Genomic DNA, 24776 nt, shown 5'->3' on the forward strand with positions numbered 1-24776 from the left:
GACCAGGTTTTGATCTTTTTTATATACTAGTAAATGTTCATTATTTGTTGGATGCCTTGCCTTACAAAAAACTAATAACAAACCAAATACTAATGCTTTCTGAATTTCCTCGTCACATTAAGAAACTGAAAGAAAACTAAGCAAACCAAACCCACTCATTTAGGGCAGGGGTGTGGAGGAGAAGAGGGACTCTTGCTAACTAGTGATGACTGAAATATGGAGAAGATCAAAACCTCCTAATAATTTGAACAAAACAGCACTAACATATGTTTCAAGAATAGTTAGAAGAATGGATTTAAAACTAATCAGATTTATTCACCCAACCAAATAATACAGAAATTTGAAAGATGGTTGGAACTGAAAAACAGATTTCAAGATGGAATGGTTAGAAAAGAAAAATTATTAAATTCATTACAAAACTAAGTGCTAAAGCCCTCAAAATATCCAATCAAGAAAATCTAGGGCACAGATAAGAATAGAAAAGATTACGATCCCTACCAAACAACTAGTTGAAATCAATAACTGTTGAAGATTATCCAGATCTAAGCACTACTGACAAAAACATCAAAGGAAATTGAAGAAATAACAAAGTTTTGAAGAATTCTGAAACCTACCCCAATTCAACTAAAGAATAGAATATGCACTTGGCTTTTTTTATTTTTTTTGAGACAAAGTACAAAGTAACAGAATTTCATTAGATAAAAAGGTGTATAACACACATGGGAAGCCCCAGAAGCTTACACGGGAAGCAGCCTATCACTGCATAATACATCCAAAAGAGAACCAAATTTGGTTAGGCCATCTGCAACAGGATTTAGCTCCTTCAGAATCTAGGTCAAGTTTGCATTTAAGCACTCCAGAGAGTCCCTAGCTTCTTCCAGAAAATCACTCGATCTCCATGGGCCACCCTCCTTTTACCTTAGCCATTTTATGGTATTTTCTGAATCACCTGCAATGGTTAAGCTCTGAAAACCTAGGTTTGTCACTATCCTAATTCCTGTAGAGCAGCTAACACTTCAGCCTTAGTAGAATCAGCAATACCTATTGGAGCACTACAAGCCCAAAATATATTACCCCTTTCGCCCCTTATAATGCCTCCAATGCCAGCTATACTAGGTTTGCATGAAGCACTTGCATCAAAGTTCAGAGTCATCCTTCCTTCCCATCTAAAAGCTGGCTCTCTTGAAATATTTGGGGGAGAAGGAAAGTAGAACAACCAAGAAAATTGATGTTGATCAGACAGAAATCCCAGTATGTGATTGAGGGGTTAAGAAAACATGATAAACAGTGACTGCAACTCTGCAAGAAACAGCACTGCAACAAAGACCAAAGTCGGTCCTTCTCAAGAAATAACAGTTCAAATTCTTAATTCAAAAACCATCAACCTAACTTTATAACCTACATTTTCATGTTTCCTAATCTAGTAGAACTCTTAGAAGTAAAAAAATCGTTATAGCAAATATGTCTTCTTGCTTTACAAGTTTCTTCCAACTTCCTATTTATTCCCAAGCACAAGTATAGAAACTAATCAAAATAAGAACCACTTCCCCATCAGATAGAAATCTAACATTGCTAAAACATATTATATCTCCCTATATCTCATTTGAGCCCATGTTGGGCAATACCAAATCACCAATCATATAAAGAAAGATTGATCTCCAAATTGCTTGCCAACTCAATTAGAGGCCTCAGTAAACAGTTGGGAAGTAAATGTGTAACGCCTGGAGAATAAGAAGTTACAGTCCAAACATTGGGCTGAATGAGTGCTCATATATTAGGCTGGAATCAAGGACCCCACCAGTGTCCCATACCAGCTTCTCCTCTCTAATTTTTCACATGAAGACTTGTGGAAGAAATGGAGAGAAGTGGGCCAAGTGGTTGAGGATATTAAAATTAAACTTTGATGGAAGTAGTAGGAATCTACTGAATTAAAAAACATGAAAGAAAGTAGTTTCTTGAAGAGAGAAGGAAGAGAGAAGGAGAAGGAGAGAAGAAGAGAAGTTTGAAAGAAAAGAAAGCAATGATCTGGCCGCCCCCTTCACTTATTATTTATACTAAAATAATAAAAAGTACAAAGACAACTATGCCCTTATAGGGCGGCAAAACATAAAACAGCATGTATAACACACAAAAACATAATAAAATTTGGACTCACATAACTACTGTGGTCCCCACCACCTATCTAACAACTAACATAAAACATCTACTCAGAAAAACATCATAAAACTAATTAATCTTCAACACTCCCCATCAAGTTGGGAGTAAATGTCACACATTCCCAACTTGCGTAAATCATGTTCAAACTTGTTCTTTGCCACTCCTTTAGTGAGAACATCAACTAGCTACAACTCTGAAGAGACATAAGGCAAACAAACTTCTCCAGTTGTTACCCTTTCTCTTATAAAGTGTCCATCAACTTCAATGTGTTTTGTCCTATCATGCTGAATTGGATTGTGGGCAATATTGATTGCAGCCTAATTGTCACAGTATAACATCATAGGTTCCTCTGCTTTCACCCCAATCTCACTCAAAAGAGATCTAACCCAAAGAAGTTCTGAGACACCATGAGCCATGGATCTATACTCAGCCTATGCACTTGACCTTGCCACAACCGCTTGCTCCTTACTCTTCCAGAAGATCAAGTTTCCAACTACAAAGGTACACACTCCTAATGTAGACCTCCTGCCATCTAAGCGTCCTGCCCACTCTGCATCTGTATAGGATTCTAGCATCAGATTCTCATGATTTGAGAAAAGAATGCCTCTACCAGGGTGCTTTTTCAGATATGCAAGTATTCTCTCAATAGCTTCCCAGTGTTGAACCCGAGGTGCATGCATGTACTGACTCATAACACTGACATCATAAGAAATATCTGGTCGTGTCATACACAAATACAGTAGTCGGCCCACCATTTTTTGATATCTCCCCACATCCTTTACCAATTCACCATCCACACCATTAATTTTGTGATTTGGATCAATAGGAGTGTCTGTTGGTTTGGTCCCCAGCTTCCCAATCTCTCACAGTAGGTCAAGTACATACTTTCTCTATGAAATGAAGATCCCATGCTTGGATCTTGCAACTTCAATCCCTAAGAAGTATTTGAGCTCACCAAGATCTCTGATCTCAAATTCTTGTTGCAATGATTTTTTGAGATCATCAATCTCCTCCAGATCATTTCCTGTCACCACTATTATCATCCACATACACAATCAGAATTGACACCAAAGCATCTCTCCTCTTCACAAAGAGGGTATGATCAGACTATGTCTGTGTGTATCCAAAACGGATGAGTGCCCCTCCGAACCTGTCAAACCAGGCCCTAGGTGACTGTTTTAGTCCATACATAGATTTTTTGAGTCTGCACACCTTTCCTTTACCAACATTTTCATAAAAGCCTGTTGGAATGTCCATATATACCTCCTCCTGTAAGTCACCATGGAGGAAAGTATTTTTTACATCAAGTTGGAATAAGGGACATGAATAGGTGGCTACTAGAGATAAAAGGATACGAACTGAACTCATCTTAGCTGTTGGTGCAAAGGTTTCCAGATAATCAACACCATAGGTCTGAGTATACCCTTTTGCTACCAACTTTGCCTTGTACTCTCTATCTTGCCATCGGCCTTATACTTCACTGTGAATACCCATCAACATCCAATTGTCTCCTTGTCTGGGGGGAGATCAACTATTTCCCAAGTTTGGTTTTTGACCAAAGCATCCATCTCATCTTACATGGTTGTTTTTCACTCAGGTTTGGAGAAGCCTCAGTAACAGTCCTGGGTATAGACACGAAATCCAGGGAAGAAAGAAAAGCACGGTAGGAGAGTGATAAGATATTGTAGGAAAGATGGTGTAAAATGCAGTGGGCTTTACACTTTCTCTTCCCCTTACGAAGTGCAATGGGAAGATCAAGGTTAGTGGGATTATCTGCAACAATGGTGTTACGGACAGAAACATTATCATCAGAAAACATAACAGGCTCAGGCTCAAGAGGGATACCTGGAACTGTATCTGCTGAATCTAGAGTTTCAGAAGGACTGATAGAGAGTGGTGTGGGTTGAGGATGTGTGGAGTCAACCATCATCTATCGGCGTTGATATTGTTGTGAGGCTACCCGTAGTGGCTCAGGTAATGAAACTAGAGGTGCAGGTGATGGATGAACTGATGGTGCAGGTGGTGGTTGAACTGATGTAGATGCCTGGCTGAACTGATGGAGGCACCACAGAAACAGGAAGAGGAACAGATTGTGAATTCTTCTCCCCAAAACTCTCCCCCTGAGGAAAACCACTCGAGAAGAAGAATGTGGATTCAAAAAAGGTAACATCCATAATGACAAATCTGCTCTTCGACATTGGGTCATAACAACAATACCCCTTTTGGTTCTAAGCATACCCAAGAAAAACACATTTCTTGGCCTTCGGATCCAATTTCTTGCGATGATGGCCAAGAATGTGAACAAAAGAAACACAACCAAAAACCCTCAGAGGTATATGAAATATCTCTCCATCTGGAAAAAGAAGGGTAAATGGCACCTTAAACCCCAAAGTCCGTGAAGGAACACGGTTAATCAAATGCACAACTGTAAGAACTGCATCTCCCCAGAACTACATAGGAACTGAAGCACACACCATAAGACTCCTTACCACCTCCACAATGTGTCTGTTTTTTCTCTCACCAACTCCATTTTGTTGCGGTGTATATGCACAACTGCTCTGATGAACTACACCATGTTCTAAGAGATACGTGGTCAGGTCCTTCTCAAAGTACTCTCTAGCATTATCTGATCTAAAAGCCTTAGATCTCACTCTAAATTGTGTGAGAACCATCTAGTGGAATTGTCGTACTAAGTTAGGAACCTCAACACGTGATCTCATCAAATATATCCAAGAATATCGTGTATAATCATCCACAAACAAGAGAAAGTAACGAAATCCTCCCATGGAAGGGATTTGATATGGCCCCCATACATCAATGTGAACAATATTAAAAACAGAAGTACTTCTTTTATTACTTGGTTTAAAAGACTGTCTACAATGCTTTCCTAACTGACAACTCTCACACTCCAAAGTAGATAACTGAACAGACTCAAACAACTTTGGGTAAAGACATTTCAAAGAACTAAAAAAAAGATGTCCCAAGAGCTTGTGCCAAAGCATAATCTGGTTCACTGACTCTGACCCACTATTACTGTTGCTTCTAACATGATGGCCCTGATGTCTCGGAATCTCATCTAGAAGGTAGACCCCATTCACCTCACGACCACTCCCAATCATCTTCTTTGATTCCAGATCCTGCAAAACACAGTTACCAGGAAGAAAGGTCACAGAACGATTCAATTTTTTTTGTCAAAGAACTAACAGACAGTAAGTTGGTATGAAGTCTAGGGACATGTAAAACAGAAGACAGAGTTATATCATTGGTCACTCTAACTGTCCCCTTCCCAACAATGGGCATATGTGAACCATCTGTTATAGAGACTCTATCTCTACCAGAGCACAACTGATAGGAACTGAAAAAGGTAGGGGCATTAGTCATATGCTCAGATGCTCCTGAGTCTATAATCCAGGGAGGTCCCTCCTTACCTGAAGTGGATGCAAGGTTTGCAGTTGCATATGAACTACCTGTATGTGTAAAGGAAGTGGTGTAGTTGGCTCCAGCATTCTGCTATCCATCTGGAAGGCTAGAGCTTGGTGAATCTTTCTTACTCATAAGTTGTCCAAACCTCTCCAATTCTGTTCTCAATGTTGCTACTGCAATGGATTCCCAATCAGTTTGGGAAAGAGGGGCTGAAGAGTCTCCTGTAGTGGCTACATTTGCATTTCCCTTCTCATTTCTTATCCGAGCAAGCATAAGATTTGGATGAAGCTTCCGACAAGTGTCCCTGGTATGCTTAGGCTTCTTGCAATAATCACACACCAAGTCCTTATCTTCCCTTCTAGTCTCACTACTCCCCTTGTCTCCATTCGACTTAGGTTTTGTTGTACCAACCATAGCCAACTGGTCAATCTCAGGCTGTTTCAGCATTACATTCCTCCTACTCTCCTCTCCAAAGACAAAAGCATAGGCCTGAGAGAGTGTCACACCCTCCCTAGAAAGAATATGTTGCCGAGCAATGTCAAATTCAGGGCTTAGCCCTGCCAAGAACTCAAAAACCCTATTCCTCTCTACTAGTCTGTGATAAGTCGTTGCATCATTTACACTTTCCCATACCACAGTTTCTGGCTTCATTTTGCTTCTGAGAGTAGGTTTCAGTCACTCCATCCCAAATCTCCTTAGCAGTATTAGCCCATAGGAAATTTTTTGCAATACGAGGTAACATAGAATTACACAGCCAGGACATTACCATGTAATTCTCTTGCACCCATCGGGAAGAGTCTGTATCAGGTTTCTTCTCCTCCCTAGTGAGATACCCTAATTTTCCATGAGCACCAATAGCCATCTTAGTTGATTGTGCCCACTCCAAATAATTTGTACCATCAAGTGTTACTGTAGCAATGATCCCAGACCCAAAAATATCACTACTACCTCCAACACCCAGCCCCATAGTACCGGTAGATTTCATCTCGGTATCCCAACTCACCATTTTACTTCAAACAGTTCAATAGTAAGAAAAAATTAGATTGGAGACCTTCAAAAATAATTTAATATCACACATAGAAACCAACCCTTCCAGAAGAAGAAAACCCTAGCTGGAGGGAAATTTCTCTCCTCCTCACGCCTCCCAACAGAGAGAAAAGTGAATTGATCACTCCAGGAGGCCTAGAGAATTCCAGAAACCAAACCACCTTCTTCAGAAAAAAAAAAAAAAAAAAAAACTAACAATAACTGGGCGCCCAAGATCAGATAAAAAACAAAGAGTCCAACTTTTCTGGGACTCTTCCCCGTACTCCAGTTCTTCCTGATTTTGATGCCAAACAGTAGATCACCTTCCTGATGCCTAGATCCCACCAAAAACTCCAAAAACTCCAAAAATTGGGCAATCTATAGCAGATCAATCAGCCCTTTACTACTTTATGCAGTTGGCTGATCTAGGGCTGCATGAGAATGCTTCAAGAAACCCTAGCCGATGCTCTGATACCAAGTAGGAATCTACTGAATTAAAAAATATGAAAGAAAGTAGTTTCTTGAAGAGAGAAGGAAGAGTGAAGGTGAAGAAGAGAAGTTTGAAAGAAAAGAGAGCAATGATCTGGTCGCCCCCTTCACTTATTATTTATACTAAAATAATAGAACAGTACAAAGACAACTATGCCCTTATAGGGCGGCAAAACATAAAACAACATATATAACACACAAAAACATGATAAAATTTGGACTCACATAACTACTGTGGTCCCCACCTCCTATCTAACGACTAGCATAAAACATCTACTCAGAAAAACATCATAAAACTAATTAATCTTCAACAGAAGTAATGTAGGTAATCCTGATCCATCAAGAGCAGGGAGTGTTTTTAGAGATAAGAATGGAAATATCATAGCAACGTTTTTAGGCCCAATAGGTGTTGGCGACCCCGCAAGGGCAGAACTTCAAGCTGTACTAGGGCTAAAATGGGCAAAGGAATTGAATTTGAATAATCTGACTGTTGAAGGAGACTCCAATGCTGTAGTTGGAAGGTTGGGAAATAGTGGGAAGGTGGTGTGAGGATACAGGAATGAATTAAGGCAGATCAAAAGCTTAGCAAGAAATATAAATGTTAAGATTAATTGGGTACCTAAATCTGCAAATAGGCTGGCTGATATTTTGGCAAAGCAAGGGATTAATAGAAACCAAATGTTTTGGGCTTATTTGTAGTTGTTTCTCTTTTTATGTGGTAAGGTAGTAATTGTTACCTTCCCAAAGGGGTGCCTGTAATGTTTACAACTTTTTCTTGCATTAATAAAAATTTCGTAAAAAATCAGTACCTAAGAGTCTTTATACTACCATGGAAATTGCACAAATCTGAGAGATAAGGAAAATGGAAGATCAGAAGATGAGAAATATAATTTATTTACATATTAGAATGACATGATTAGAGAATATGTGGATTAGGTTCCGTTTATTTCAACATTGAGGAAGAAAATTTTTTAATCTGAAATGTCTCAGTATATTTTTTCACCTTTTTATAGTGAAAACTTTGTTTTTCAGTTGCTTTGCATAGAGCTAAAAGCAGTCTCACAAGCAAAAAAGATGTGTATTCCAACATTGCAACGTCGATTAGAAAACTGAATGGTAAATAGGAGAACAAACAAAAATAGCCAATATTCAGACAATTTGGAAGTACATTGTCATCACTTTGAACTTAATTTCATGCTTCTTGCCAGAAATACACTTTTTAGGTCCCAAACTCCCAATAGATTTGAACTAAATTAAATACTGATGCCAATAATCTCAACTTCAAAGAAACAGCTCAAGTACAGCAAACTCAACACCCAAGAATTCTGATGCTTTCACCTGGTTATTTATGAGGTGCTCAAAGTAACCATGGAATAAACTAGCAGGATGATCCACACGACTCTCGTCCACCCTCCCCTTGTGGACTAGGCTTTAAACTCCTGTCAACATGGATCAACCCAACTAAATAAGGGTCAATCCCCTTCTTGTATTCATTAAATACTGGATAACTTCTAAACTTTACCAAATAGTTATTAATAACTGATATAGCTCTACATACACTTTTATTGGGACATTAAGTAATTGAACAATTGCAAGCATAACTTTTGGAGCACAAATGTAGACTTAAAAATCAACTATACCCATAATAAAGATACTATAATTAGAAATCCAACAATCATTACTCTTCTATGAAGCTACAAGTGCACGTTTCATCAAAAGCCCACCAATGTAAACTCTTCAACATAGTGGGGGAGTGGGAGGAAAATGAATCAGTTTATTTATTTATTTATTTTCAGGATCTAAGGCTTGAAAGTGTAAGGTTGTGGTAGTAATATCGGACCTCTCCGGGACTCATCATTGTCCAAAAGCCTCTGAACCCTCTTCTTCGCGCAATACTGGCGATCAAAATGCTTAACCTGTAATTCAAACAAATGCCACATTATTCATCAAAAAAAAAAAAAGCCACATAATTCCCAATTAGACAGGACTCGAGAAAATTCAAAAACAGAATATAGGAATTATAATGAGTTTAAACGGTAAGAAATATTCAAATTACCCAAGTGGGTCGACACAGTTTCTCGAATTCAGCCCTAGATTTCTTGCACTCAACCGGATAGAGAAGACCCACCGACGCTATTTCAGTGGGTTTCTTGTTTGATTCCTTCTCTAAACAAGCATAGAACGCATTCCGGGCCTAAACGAAACAATCCATTAAACAAAGCAGCCTGCGTTCTTTTTTCTTTTCGAAAAGAAATTCAAAAATAATAAATAACAAATTAACGAATCGAAGGAAAAGGAGGTACCTTGTAACAGGCTTGCCTCGCTTCTGCAAGCACGTCTGCGTGGATTTTGTCGGAGCCCGGAGAGGCGTAGGTTTCTAAAGCCATCGTCACCTCAACGTATCTGCGAGTACAGTCTTCCCTCCATCAACAGTTTTCCGTTTCGAAGTTTGGAGGGGAAACCGGTCGTATATAACTAGTCTAATAAAGTCTATCAATCATACGGTTAGAATGAGGCAGATGCATCTGAACGAAAACCAAGTGACGCTTTATCGGACGATCTTCTATCAATGGAATGTGGGCCGGCCGGCCGCGGGCCAGCACGGTCCGAACCCCTGGGCACAAGCACCGTCCGAACCTGGGCCTTGCCAGGTCCCGCCCTAAATCAGGGACAGTGTTTGTATATAATTTTCCAAACCCACCCCAACCTGGTGATAAACTAGTATCCTAGGTTTAATATTAATTTCTAAAATGTCTCTAAGTTTCCCCAAATTCTTAAAAACCTAGGATTCCATAATTTCATTTTTATAATACTCTCAAATTGTCATAATTCAATTTTTAAAATACCTTAAACTTTTATATCTTATTTCTAAAATATCTCTAAATTGATGTATTTTTAGTTAATTTCATCATGGTGGGAAAAATTCCAGGACTCCCCATGCCTAATGGGGAGTGAGTGCCCTGCCCGGAACCCACCCCCAAACCAAGGATGGGTAGGGTATTTTGGCTATAGGGCAGGAATGGGAAGGGGGTGCCCAGCCCCATTTGCCATTCCCACGTGTCGAGTTGGGGTTTTAAAACCATGGGTTGGCACAACACGGCATGAAACATTGGCCCATGTCAGCCTGGCCCATGGAATAATGGCTCAATGGCATAGAGCGATACACACTGGCCAGGCTAATGATAGCTATTTTTAGCTTTTTAGGGAAAATTTTATAAAAATACCCCCTCAATAACTATAAATAACTAGCTTGAGGATTATTTGTGTATTTAGCCTTGGGGTAAGAAAATGACTTAAATGCCCCCCAACAACTATATATCAACTAGTTTGTTGGGCATCTTAATAAGGTGATAATTAAATTTGTAAAAGACTAAAATACCCCTTCCAAAAACTATAAAATAGTTAATTTATAAAGGTATTTTGGTCAATTGAATAATTCTCAAATCCTATAAATACCCTTACCCTCCCTCATTCTCATCACACCCATTCTCACTCTCATGCTCACATACTCTTTAATCTCTTTTTTCCTAGTCCCTAATTCTCAATTTTATTCAAGTTTCAACAATGAAAATGTTTGCACAAGTGTCTAAAGTTAGCAATTGGGAGGTTTAAAAGTTTCATTAGTTGAAACAAGTTGGCATACGAAAATAAACGGGTTAGGAGTATTTAATTTTTTTTTCTAACTTTTAGGGTTTTAATGTTTTAAATTTATTAAAATTAATGGTTGACTGTTCTTAAACTCCCTTTCCCTACACTTTCGATGAGGTCTAGCCACAATACAATAGCGCCAATATTAGTGTCAATGGTATTGCTACTAATAAAAGCCACTCCTAGTGTTAGGAGTGACATGAGAAAATCTAGTAAAGTCTAAAAAATATTCCTTAAGAAGTTGAGGGAAAGCGAAAGAAAACAGTTTACAATATATATATATTCTAGCCATTTAGATAAACACATGGCGACACAATTAAGAAAAAATGATGATGACAACCAAACACAAATTGCATGTGGGATTTTTGATAATTTTCATTAATTACAAGAAAAATGAGACAGGAATTAGTATAGATACATACATATACATATATATACACATACATACATACACGTGGAACAATCCTTTTTATTAGCGGAAGATCCTATACTTGAAATTTTTTTACAACAATTTATAAATTCTAGGGTAAATTTCTTAAACTACCTTTATGGTTTAGTTAATTGACTTAGTGTACCCCTACTGTTTGAAAATTGGCTGACACTACCTCTACCGTTTCTGACAATTAACTAGCTATACCCTTATGGTTTGCATCCATTAATATTCTGTTAAATTCATATTCAGATCATAGTATATTTTTTTAAACCCAAATTTACCCTTTCTATCTTCTTCCTTTCAACAGCAAACCAAACTAGTTCCCTTGGGTTGTTCGTATTTCTTCTCAGAGCTCAAGATTTGTAAAGTGGTAGATTCCCAACGTTGCTGCTAGTTTTTTTTCTCAAAGCTCGAGATTTGTGAAGTGGCAAATTCCTAGCATTGCTACTACCAAAGTTCCATGTTAGTAGCGACAAAATGATTAGTACACGATCCTCGGACCTCCATCTAAATCCAAGCTTCTTTCCCTTACTACTACCACCTTCATTGTCTTGTCCTCACCTTCGCCTTCCTCTTCTGACAAGCACAGGGAGGTCCTTTTCCTCTCCGACGAACACAGGGAGGTCGCTAACAAGTGAGACCATAACTAATGGATCTTCAAAGAACATGTCGTTAAGTCGTTTCCAACGAGTGGCGGTGGTCCGGTTACGTCTTCCTCTGCTATGGTAATGGTAAGCATTTGACTAGTCCCACCTTGACATGGTCTGAAGTTTGAACAATTACCGTGCAACCCACTAGCTCTATTGTCTACGGTTCTTTGAACTATTCAATCTCGTGATTCGTTCTCCTCTATTCCTCAAGGCAATCTGTCTTTTCTCCCTTTGTTCTTGATTCGTTCTCCTCTATTCACTCACTATCTTGTCCTTTAGATTCACAAATGATCATCAATACACGGTCCTCTGATATAAGTTGTAGCTCTAGTTCCCAAGCTCGCCTTAGCAATTGTTTAAAACTATGCCAATGATGCCTCCTCCATCTTCTTCTAGGGATATCTTAGAGGAAAACTAGAGAAAATAAGTTGCAGCAATGCTAGTGGTCATGCCCCAAACTCGGGCAATGCCGTTTAAGTTTAGCCTCAATGGCATTGCAGATGTCGGTGCCAACACTAGAATAACAACACTAGAATAACACGAAGAAGGGGATAGGGAGAAAGAGAGAGAGAGAGAGAGGATAGAAGGTTAGCCATCGTTGGGTTTGAAAGGTTAGGGTTTTGATGAACCAACGTTTTTTCCCCTTTTCCCTGTTTTATTTTAAAAATTTGAAGAAGAATAAAGGGTAAAATAGTCTTTTTTGTCTTTCAGTTAACGAAGACTAACAGTAAGGAAAGTATTAGTCAATTGTTAGAAACAGTAGGGGTAGCTTTAGTCTATTTTCAAACAGTAAGGGTACACTTAGTCAATTAGCTAAACCATAAGGCTAGTTTAAGAAATTTACCCTAAATTCTAAATTTAAAAAGTTTTTAGAAATACTATAATAGGATGCTTTAAATTTTTTTATTCATAAAGTAAGACTTAATTCGTACTTTGTCAATTCTTAATAGAGGTGTTCTTACTTTTGATATTAGAACTTATAAATATAATATTAGTTATATTTATGTCATGGGACATTTTATTGATAAATCATGGCTTTTGCAAAAAAAAAAATAAAGTTTTATAAGACTTGAATTGCCACATATTGACTCAGCAATTGCTGTAAATTGTTTAAATATGTTATGTATGTATAATATTGAAAATAAAGTTTTTTATATTAGCTTTGATGATGCTAATAATAATTATTCTATTTTAAATATTTTAAAATCTCAATTTAAACTATTTTTTAATAGAAAAAATGATTTTGTATTAGATGTACATGTTATATTTTAAGTTTATAGGTAAAGTAAGCTTTAAATATTATTTCACCATTGTATTTTTCCAATTTAATTTTATTATGTTACATATGATCAATTTTACATATTAAATTCAAATGAAATAAAATTTTTAGATTCTTTTTCAATTTGTTGTCTATTTTTTAGTATTTTATGTTATTTTTTAAAACTCTTTGTCATTTTTTCTTAGCAAAAGGAAACGAAAAAGGTAAAAAGATATAGGCACATGGTCACTATGCTCGGCATAGGCCCACTTGGGATTAGGCTTTAGGTCGTGTCAGGCTCCTCTCTTTGGGGATTTATGCTAAAGTAGGCACATCCCACTACAATGTGACAAAGTCCACAAAAGTGGGTCATTCATCACATTACACCTATAAGAAAAGCTCATTTCTAAAATGAAAGTGTTGATTTGTGATTATTGAGTTTGGGGATTGTGGAGTGTCCTAAATTCCTAATAGACTATAGAAGGATTTGTAAGTATGGGGTAACTACACTTTATATATTATTTTGATTGAGACTCATTATTTAATTTCAAAAATTAAATCAAGTTTAATTTCTAATTGATGACTTTTTTTTTCTAAAAATGGAATCTACATAATTGAAAGTTTTTATGTTGAGTCTTTGATATGAATTAAAAAGCTATATGCAATTGGAAATACATGATATCATAAGGGTTTTAATCAATCTGTCTCCTAATTTGATAAAATGCAACACCTGATTATAGTTAAAACTTTCATGATACCAATTGGTTGGTTACAAGTTTTTGGTTAATAGTCAAACTCTAATTTAAATTATAAAATTGAATTTAAAATATGGACCCCACATCCCTTAAATGGTTACTTTTTTATTGGTAAACATGTGTCTAAAAGTAGTGCTTTTTCTGATATTGGAATTAACTAACTACTCTCACTTTTTATGATCTGAGTGGATAAACACATGTCTACAAAAGAAGAGTTTGGATCTAGTCCATCCAATCAATCTCATCAACCATTGCATATGTACATTCCTGTGCTTTAGGAACATCTCCCTTGTCCTTCATGGAGAGGTGTTATAGATGTACAACTGCAATGGATGTTGGGACTAATTAATAGGATCCTATGTCGGGACCAGATTTAGAATGAAGGAAGAAAACTTCTATTTTAGAGTGAAAGCATATGCTTTTTGGATACCCTTTCTTAATAAGATAGCTGTAGGTATATTTAAAAAGTCCCATATTTATTTTTTTTATTTTAAAATTTCAAACAACACAAAATTCTAAAAGGGTTTGGAAGCAATATGAGTCTGGCATGGACAATTGTAGTTTAGAATATAGTATAGATACTAGAGAATGATCTTGTACTAAGTACAAGGCAACTATACCTGTATTCCATTTTTTTTTTATTTTTTGGTAATAATATAATTTTGTTTGAGATTCATTATTTATTTGATAGTTATATATAATTTGAATTCCTTATTAAATTTAAATAATTAAATAAGGTTTAATTTGTAATTTAAAAATCTTTTATTTGAATTAGGAAATTGAATTGCAAATATTGATATGGATCCCACATCTCTTAGAATCTAGAGTGGTTACCTTTTTATAAATAGCCATTTGTCTAAAATTAATATTTTTTTAAAGAGTTGATACCACATGTTCAAAGAATAAAGCTTTTATTTGAGAGTGGAAAGCACACACTTATTAGATATTGTTTCTTGAAAAAAAAAATAGAATGTCATGTGTTTGTATGATAAACTCTCTAGCAAAGGTTTAAAGTATTGATACACCTTGTGTATTGACATATGTGTATCAAATAGTGCATTTTATATATTTTTTGTAATTTTTATTGAAATTTGGTTTATGTGTGTGTGTCTGTGTGTGTGCTGAAAAATAGGGGGACCTAAAAGATATGATACATTATGCCCTATACTAGGTGTATCGTATCAAAATTTTGATCATTGTCTCTAGTTTGAAGGCTATTCTTCAACACACATACACAAACACATTGATAGATAGATAGATAGGATCATTTCTAGTGTAGCTCAATCCAACCCAGAAATTCTAGTAATGGAATTAGGTTTTGGTGTTCAAGCATGGCTTTGATGAACCTACAATTTATCTATATTTTATGAGGTTTTTGCATGAAATTTTATGTCAGTTTAATTAGATTTTGCCCTATTTTAGCTTGATTGCAAGCTATCAAATTCAACCCAAAATTTATCAAATTCAGCCCAGCCCAACCTTGAGAGCAAGGGAGTATCATTCGGCCCAAGTAGTGCAAGCTAACTCTTTGGAAAACCTAAGGGAAGAAGCCTAACAAGAAGGAAATTTTGGCCCAGCCCATTTTCAACCAAAGAACAGCCTAGAGTGTAGCCTACATGTGCTCAAAAGCAAGTTAAGTTGCAGCCCAAATAGCAACCCAAAGGGAGCTAGGGGTGGCAACTCCTAGAGGTTTCTTAAAGAGAAGGAGGGAGCACTCTAGAAGGTTCATGAGGGGTGTAATATACCCAATTCTAGAGACTTCAAGAAGAGGCAAGAGCTTCCTTGAAAGCCTATATAAGGAGGCCTCTAGAGGGGGGAAAAGGATCCAACATCTAATTTCAAACTCTCATTGAGCTCTTATTCTAAGAGAAAAGAAGAGAGAGAGATAGGCGCAAGAGAGGAGAAGAGAGGATGAACAAGCAGCTTCAAGAGAAGAAGAAGCTGAATTCGAAGGGGGAGAAAGCAATTGGAGATCAAGGTTCCGTCCTCACTTGATTTTTGCACAAATTGGTAATCGAATTCAGCTAAGATTTATGTAATTTCTCCATCAAATTTTCCTTTCTTGCTGTAATCAAAGCATGTATTATGCAAATTAAATTCTGTAATTTGTTTTCTAAGTTCATTCGAGTAAAGTAGATTCAATCTTGAAGTTTCTTGTTTGGAATATCAATTGTGGATTGTTGGCCGAACTGCTATTTTGAAATCTCATATCTGAAATTTCAGATCATGAATTTACAAGGTCTAAATTGCTATTTTCCAATCTCAGATCTGTAAATTCAGATCATGAATTAGTGAGATCTGAACTGCTATTCTATAAAATCAGATCTGTGATTTCAGATCATGAACTTGTAATACTTGAATTACTTGAGAAAGAATTCAGGTAGCTTTAATTCAGTCTGGCCGAATTGTTCATCTTTTATGGAATTCCTAGAGTGCTTGAGAAAGACTTTAAGATTTCAGATCTGTCAATCAAGAGCCGAATTGAGTGCAAGGTTAGAGATAATTTGCACAATTTAGTTGGTGTTCATTCAGTTGAGTTGATGATCATCCAGCTGAAATGAAGCCCTAGAATTGCTAGGTCTGAATGCATGCATGGTGATTAGATCATTGATAGAGATATAAGGACCATCACTCATGGGGCATAGTACCAAGTCATTGATTACCTATGCCTAATGGCATATAGGGCTAACCTATGTTCTAGTTTATTGCAACTATGAAAAGCATAGAGGAGAGTATAATAAGAAAATAGGGGAGATTATTATTATTATTATTATTATTTAAGTTGTCTAATTTAACAATGGATATGGCACTAAACAACATAAAAAATACTATTCTTGATTGTTTCACTTTCTTGATGCATTGTCCACAATTAAAAGGTTATTGTTGAATGTTATAGTAGGTGAAAAAACACTTTAATCCAACATATACTTAAATTAATTCTAAACTAAGAATTATATTGGTTGTAACTACAAATGGGTACAATATTGGACCAACTTAATATTAGTTTGTGAATTGGAACTTTTCCCTTTATTAAGAAATTATGTGATTAAAGAAAGTCCTTAAGGACGGTTCTCTTGCCATCTCATAAGCTTTTGTTTCCTTCTAGTTTTTTGTTTTTCTTGCCAATATTTTCTTTCTTCTCTTCTTTGTTGCATGGTTACCTGACTTATAGTTGTTTTACATGGAAGATGAAGAACTTATTTGTAAATTTTCCACTCACTTCTTCCATGATGTGCAATAGTGCTTGTACAATCCATTGTGGAGGACATTTTTAACCTTGATAAACATATAACTACTAACCATTGTTGCATGGTTGACATGGCACAAGACCTTAGTCTAATCAGCGAGAAGACGAATAAATCCTGCCCACAGGCCACAACCAATGGAACATATCCCATCAAACTAGGTTAGGCCACTAAACCATAAACCCTTTTATCTATTTCAGGTGATAATATTCTTATAAATCACTCTCTTCTATTGTCTATGGGGATGCTACTTGCTATGAGTCATTTGACGACTCTTGTTTGGAGTTGGAGTCTTACCATTCTACTTTTCTTGGAGCTCAAAATTCCTTAATGCATTGTGATGAAATATGTGTGAAAGAGGGCTGGATTACTCCTTCCCAAAGAATTATTCCCACTAAATCAGGCAAGGACAATTCCCATATATCTGTCGAGTCAATTTCTTCCTCCACTAAACCACCATTCTAGTTGTAGAATTGTTTCTTTATCCTTCATTCAAAATTCTAATGGTAGGATTATCTCTCAAATTAGATGAGAAATTAATTTCATTGGGAAGTAATTGCAATAGTTACAAATTTTTACGTCCAATGTACACCTTTGATTTTACAACTAAACACTCATTGCAAGTTTAATAGGAGTATTTATTAGAAAAGGAAGAAAACTATATTAGTTAAAACAAGATGATGCATGGTTCTTGAACATTTTATTCTACTAAAATCTCCATCATGCTCACATAACACTTCATTATTCACATCGATGCGACATCTATTGCAAGATTATGAAGGTTTATCTATGGTCATTGCACTTAAAGAGAATGCAATTCCACTTTTTATTACTATTGGGGCTTCTAAAGCACTAGGGCCATATGCGGACTTCCTCCATGATCCATGGTGTGATAACAACCTTTTCTCTTGATTGCTTTGTGGATTTCTACATCCAATTAATTCTACTTAGAGTTGTTCACTTTATTGATTATTCTTCTATGTCTTGGTGTACATCAATCAACTCTATAACAGTCTTTGTTTGATAATTAATTATATATCCATGATTAAATTGGTTGCAGTACCAAAGCTCAACACTGATGTTAAGGATATACTTCTATGGTATTGTGTTATACTCCACTTGGACAATACACCACATCTCGGCATAAATTTCTTATGGCATCTTATTTTAGTGGCTCTGCAAGTTCATTCGTGCACTAGAAACATCTATGGCAATACACCACCCACTCTTTCTAATAGCCTCCATTCTTCTATTGTCACTAATGTTCTGTGGCAAGGACCACCAATTGGAGTTATCAAAGTGAATGTGGATGTTATAGTTACAAAAGACAAAACTTCAATAGGGATAATTGCCTGTGATCACAAAGGGATTGAAGTTCTTGCTCGAAAGGGCTCTTTGTATAGAACATTATGAACCTTTACAAGTTGAAGCTAGGGCATTTTATGAAGGTCTTTTATTGACCTCCCAACTAGACTTTTCTCCTATTGTTCTTAAAGGCGATGCTCGGATTGTTGTTTACCTTTTGTTGGTGGATAACAATATTATTGGATTTTAATCTCATTAAAGATTAAATTCAATGGGGTTTGATTGATCAATTACATGAAAAACACACATGTACACATATTTTGGAAAATAACTTTTTCTCTTAATAAAACAAATTTTCAACTTGTCCCACATTAGAAAATTACAAAACTTGCTTTGAGTTTTTAAATAAGTGTTTATTTACACTCCTTAGAAATAAAGAGGAGAGTATGGGGGCTTACTACCGCACAACGCATGTGTGTATGGCGCAATTAGGCGCTTTAGAGGTGCATTTTGCTTGCACTTCGCATGACTTGCTAACAGCAACTTTGACTTTTGGTGCGAAGCTGATCATTGATGTTTCAACACTCACAATTCGATCAAGTGTGATCAAGATGCACTATTCAAAGTTAACATTACCATTTTAACAGTCATAATCTTCAACTTTCCTAGTTGTAGATTCTTGCCTAATGCTCTGTTGTATATTGGGAACATATTTTCTTGTAACCCAACAATAAACTCAATGGAATTGAGTGGGGGCAAATAACATTCTAAAGACAGTGTCTTCAGACACGCCTCAGAGCTTCTCCTCCAAGTTTTAGTGACCGCAATTTTCCAACAATTTTAGAATATTATTTTGCAATGAAGGCGGAAGCAAGCATGACTTCGATCAAGATGATGAACCAAGATCTTGTTCGACTTAATCAATTCGATGGAGTAAATTCCAATTGATGGCAAGACAAGATTATATTCTTTTTTACCACATTGAAATTGTACCATCTCCTAGATTCAAATTTGCAACCACTTCTTGAACCTACTGACAAAGACTCTGAAAAGCTAAAGATAGAAAGAACTAAACAAGAAGATGATTCACTTTTGTGTCAGGGACATATACTGAATGCCTTATAAGACCGACTCTACAACTTCAACAAAGAACTTTTATCTTCAAAAGAATCTAGAAGGCTTTGAAATTCAAATTCAAGGTCCAAGAAGCAAGTACGAATAAGTATTTTATCACAAAATACTTGGACTTCACCACAAACAACCATAAGCCCATACTGGAGAAAGTTCACAAACTATAACTAATAGTCAATAGAATTTGATCCCTTGATATCATCCTTCCTGAATCTTTCTAAATGAGAACAACAATTGTCAAACTTTCACCCTTTTAGAAGGGTTACAGGAAGAAGCTTTTGCACAAGGTAAAAGAACTTACTTTGAAGCAAATTCAATAACATTGAAGAAGAGTCTCGGATTAAAGACAATAGGGATAAGACATTGGTCGGTATGCTAAACTCTAAGGTTAATTTCATGAAAAATGGATCGAAGAAAACTAATCATATTTAAGTAAAAAAGAAGGACGAGAACTTCAAGAAGAGCAACAATAAGAAAGGATTCTGCTATGCTTATGGAAATAAGGGGCACTATGCCCGAGTTTGTCAACATCAGAAAGGTGGAATCAAATCTACAAACATGATGGAAGACAATCTATTGGCCATGATTACTAAAGTGAATATGGCAGAATCATCTTCTGGATGATGGTTTGATTTGGGCACTATAGTCCATGTTTGTAAGAATGAATCATTGTTCAAGAATATAAAGAGTAACTAATGGTCAAGATGTACAAATGGGAAACCAAACATGTGCTAAAGTTGCTAGAAGGGACAGCGTGGAATTGAACTTCACCTCTGAAAAGACACTAATTTTCTTGAATGTTTTTCATGTTCCTAACATTAGAAAGAACTTGGTTTCAATAAATCTTGTTTGTAAAAGGTGATTCAAAATTGTCTTTGTATCCAACAAACTAATTCCGCCTAAGAATTGTGATGCTTGTTGGTAAGGAATATGGTTGTAATGGTATGTTAAAATTGGAGTATTAATGAAGAAAAAGTTCTACTTATATTGTTGATTCTTTTTCTTTATGTTATAATTGATTAACATACTTGAATTGTAGATCCATAAAAAACATGAGTAAAATTGGTTTAATTGCTTATAGTATTGAATTAAATGAAAAATGTGAGATATGTGTAAAACTTAAAATTGACAATAAACCTTCTCCAAGTATTGAGAGAAATCCTTAACTTCTAGAATTAATTCATTTTGACATCTATGAACTCAATGGTGTATTAACTAGAGGAGGTAAGAGACATTTCATAACCTTTATTGATGATTTTTCAAGATACACCTATGTCTACCTTATAAGAACTAAGGATGGAGCCTTTGACATGTTTAAACTATACAATTGAAAAAGAAAATTAAAATCCTCAGAAGTGATAGGGGAGTTGAATACTTTAAAAATGAATTTAATTATTTCTATAAAGAATTTGGAATAGTACATCAAAGTTTTGCTCCCTATACCCCTCAGTAGAATGGCTTAATCAAAAGAAAAAATAGAACACTTATAGAAATGATAAACTATATGCTGATGAAAGTTAATGCACCCTTAAACCTATGGGGGGAATCATTCTTAACGGCCTGCTATTTACATAATATAATTGTTTCTAGAGTTAATAATAATGTCCATATGAATTATGGGCAGGAAGAAAGCCTAACTTATCATACCTAAGAGCATGGGGGTATTCAACATCTTATAGAGTTCCTGACCCTAAAATAACCAAGTTAGGACTCAGAGCAAAAAGAAGTATGTTTGTTGGATATGCAAAACATAGCAAGATTTATAGGCTTCTAGATTTAGAGTCTAACACAATAATTGAAACTAGAGATATTGATTTTTTTTGAATCCATAGAAAATGATGGAGGACCAGGAAGAGAAACTTAGATCTCAATACTTATTGGTAACAATGAGACTGAAAGAAGAAATGATACAACTATAACACCTACAATAGAACCTACAAGAAGTTAAAGACAAAAAACAGATAAACACTTAGGTTCTGATTTTATCTCTATTCAGTTAATTGTATTCTTGATGAAGGTCATAGAAAAAAGATTTTTAAATAAGATACCAATTGTATTAAACATTGAAAACGATCCAAAGACATATAATGTGATCGTGACCTCTAGAGATATTGTCTTTTGAAAGGAAAGTATAAATGATGAAATGAATTCAATAATGTCAAATAACACATGGGTACTAGTGGATTTACCTCTGAGATCAAAACCAATCAAATGTAAATGGTTAAAATGGTGTTTAGAAGAAAATACAATAATAATGGATTTATGCAAACCTTTAAGGCTAAATTGGTAGTTAAAGGATTCAATAAAAAAGAAGAGATTGACTATTTTGGCACCTATGTGTTAGTGGCCAGAACAACTTTTATTAGAATACTTATAGCACTAGCATCCATTTATCTCTTATTTTTTCATTAAATTGATGTTAAAACTACTTTCTTAAATGATGATTTAAACAAAAAATTTTACATGGAACAACTAGAAGAATTTGTCGTTGGAAATAAGAAGAAAATTTGCAAATTAGTTAAGTCACTATATGGTTTAAAACAAACATCCAAACAATGGCATGGGAAATTTGACTATTGCATTTTATCTTTTGGTTTTAAACACAATAGTGCTGATAAATGCCTTTACTAAAAAATCAATGAAAATTATGGTGTGATTGTATGTCTTTATGTTGATGACATGCTTACTGTGGGTACTAATATGGTTGGCACAAATAAAATTAAAAACTATTTATCTTCTATTTTCAAAATGAAAGATTTAGGAGAAGTAGACATCATATTGGGAATAAAAGTTAAAAAGCATAATAGGGGTTATGCATTAAGGCAATCACATTATATTGAGAGAATACTTGAGAAATTTAAGCATTTAAGATTTAAAAAATGTAACATAACATATGACTTTAGTATAAAACTAGTAGAAAATTCTGGTAGAGCAATTGCACAACTTGATTATGCTAGTGTAGTAAGAAGTCTTATGTATGCTATACTTTGTACTAGACTTGATGTTGCATTTGTAGTAAGTAAACTTAGTCGGTTTACAAGTAATCCCGATGCAGAGCATTGAAAAGTAATTGGGAAAGATGTTGGGTATCTCAAAAGAAATTCGAAATTTGGCAAGTTGGATTACTAGTAATGGAGATAACAAGTCCACCTCTATATGAATTTTCATCCTTGATGGGGGTACGATTTCTTGGGCACCCAAGAGACAAACTTGTATATCTCACTTGACCATGGAATTTGAATTCATAGCCTTGGTAGCTTCTAAAAAAGAAGTTGAATGGATTGTGAATTTATTATTGGATACAAAACTTTGGCATAATCTTATGCCTCCAATTTCCATTTACTATGATAATGAAACAATTCTATCGAGAGCTTATAGCGGTACCTACAATGGTAAGTCTAGACATATAAGTTTGATACATGAATTTATTAGGAAATTGATTCAAGATGGAATCATCACTATAACTTATGTGAAATCAAGTAAAAACTTGATTGATCCTCTTACCAAAGGTTTGCCCAGATAATTGGTAAGAATGATAAGTAAAGAGATGTAATTAAAGTCCTTTACTTAGACACCAGTAATGATAACCTGACTAACATCAGTATTGGGTTTAATAGGTAACACAAGTTACTGCAATATGACTGTTAGCAGACATTGAGAAAATTTCTATCGCAACATAAACAATGTTGTTCGTTATGATAAGAGGTTGTTAAATTCTTAATGAAATTCTGAAATGTGTCAAGTAATTGAACACATAGTGGAACTTCACCTATGTAAATATAAAAGTGGTGCCGCTTCTCATGAGTGCTTGGGTTTTGCTCTCGGAATTGTTCATGAAACTAGGAAAAAAGCATATGGCCATAACAGTATTGAACAAAAATTTGAAACTCTTGCAAAGACTATACATTTTATGTGTATGGGTATCTCTGGTTTGTTTTGAAAGTAATTGGTTTAAGGTCTTGCCACTAATAACTTTGACAAGGCTCTGAGATATCTATATTAATAGAAGGTTTAAGTTATAAAATACATTTTGTATGCACAACTATGTTATAGTAGCTTGGATCGAGAGAAACTTATGTAATTGATTAATCAAAGTGGGAGATTGTTAGATTTTAATTTCATTAAAGATTAAATCTAATGGGATTTTATTGATCAATTACATGAAAAACAATCCTACACACATATTTTAGAAATAGTTTTTTCTCTTACTAAAACTGATTTCGTATAGGGGTATCTTCTCCTTTTACTTTTGCATCAATCTTGTCCCATTGATTAAGCTGTTTTGATCTGAACTAAAGGGGATTTTGTATAGGGGATTTATTGTCTTTGATCTATAGGCATTAAAGATTTTGATGGGATCTTGTTTCTTATAAGAAGATGATACAGGAGGAGCAACCACTACAGGTATCTTGACAACTCATGTTTCTTTATTTAGATTGAGGATTCAGTTATATGTGTTGGAATATTACATTTTTAATCTGAAAATTAGATAGAGAAATAGAAACAATGAATTCACTCACTATTGATAGATGAGGTATTCAGAAATTTCAAGTGGAATGAGTGAAGCAATTGGTTGAAATTTCTCGAATCCAGCTAAATCTATTTCCTCTCTCTCTCTCTCTCTTCAATCAAGCGATCGAAGATCTAAAAACATTGAATCTATTTCTTGTCTCTCTTCACTCGAGCCTTTTCTTGACAATAAATGTCGCTGAAATGGTTCTTGATTTTCTCCAATCAAAATCCTATTTATTCTAAAATGAATTAAAGCTCTAGTTATTTTAAAATGAATCAAAACCCTAATTTAAGAAGGAAATTGATATTGGAATCCAAGTTGAAGAAGAGTGGGAGAGAGAACTCGTGAAGGAAAGTGGGAAACGCGGGAATCTATGTCAAGTTCAAAGACTAGATATAGTTGCCTCTATTTTCAAAACTTCTATAATTTTGAACCGGTTTAAAATTGGTTTATAATCGTTTCAGTTTAAATTCGTCCATTTAACTCATAGAACCGCCACCTCATTTTGTATCTTTGCTTAGTTTGCATCTGATGCTAAAACCTCCACCATAGATAGTGGAATTAACCATTCTCAACTTTTTTTTAGAATGATTTGAATTTTATTTAAAAATGGGAGCAAATCATTTCTGAAATGCTATTTCCTGAATTAATAGAAAGCCACATGTATATATATTAGATCCGGATCTTGTAGTATGAAGTGACTTAACTTTGGGTTAGGTTAAGGTTAGAAGGCTTAGACAGCC

General features: G+C 35.3%; 1 protein-coding gene across 2 annotated transcripts; it reads right to left on the reverse strand.

The window, feature by feature from the left end:
- Positions 1–8196: 8196 nt before the first annotated feature.
- On the reverse strand, positions 8197–9889 carry LOC148843289 (Cytochrome c oxidase, subunit Vib family protein). 2 transcript variants are annotated; one of them, XM_088957987.1, is made up of 4 exons: positions 9399–9889; positions 9152–9289; positions 8936–9011; positions 8197–8534 (listed from the first exon to the last, which is right to left on the reverse strand). In XM_088957987.1, the coding sequence occupies exons 1-4, from the start codon at positions 9480–9482 to the stop codon at positions 8527–8529; spliced, it is 306 nt and encodes a 101-aa protein (XP_088814113.1). In that variant the 5' UTR covers positions 9483–9889; the 3' UTR covers positions 8197–8526. The 2 variants fall into 2 exon arrangements, with proteins under 2 accessions (XP_088814113.1, XP_088814111.1); XM_088957985.1 differs by lacking the exon at positions 8197–8534 and having other exon boundaries at positions 8714–9011.
- Between the last annotated feature and the right edge of the window lie 14887 nt (positions 9890–24776).

This window comes from Nelumbo lutea, chromosome 8, assembly GCF_056320005.1.
Source record: "Nelumbo lutea isolate HS-2025 chromosome 8, American lotus-T2T, whole genome shotgun sequence".
Taxonomy (NCBI): Eukaryota; Viridiplantae; Streptophyta; class Magnoliopsida; order Proteales; family Nelumbonaceae; genus Nelumbo; species Nelumbo lutea.

Bases quoted from the DNA above. Each gene is read 5' to 3' on its own strand.
- LOC148843289 (XM_088957985.1), bottom strand. From the start codon at position 9,482: ATGGCTTTAGAAACCTACGCCTCTCCGGGCTCCGACAAAATCCACGCA. The intron at 9,290-9,398 runs GTACCTCCTTTT...TGTTTCGTTTAG, and splicing joins CGAGGCAAGCCTGTTACAAG to GCCCGGAATGCGTTCTATGC. The intron at 9,012-9,151 runs GTAATTTGAATA...TTTGAATTACAG, and splicing joins AACTGTGTCGACCCACTTGG to GTTAAGCATTTTGATCGCCA.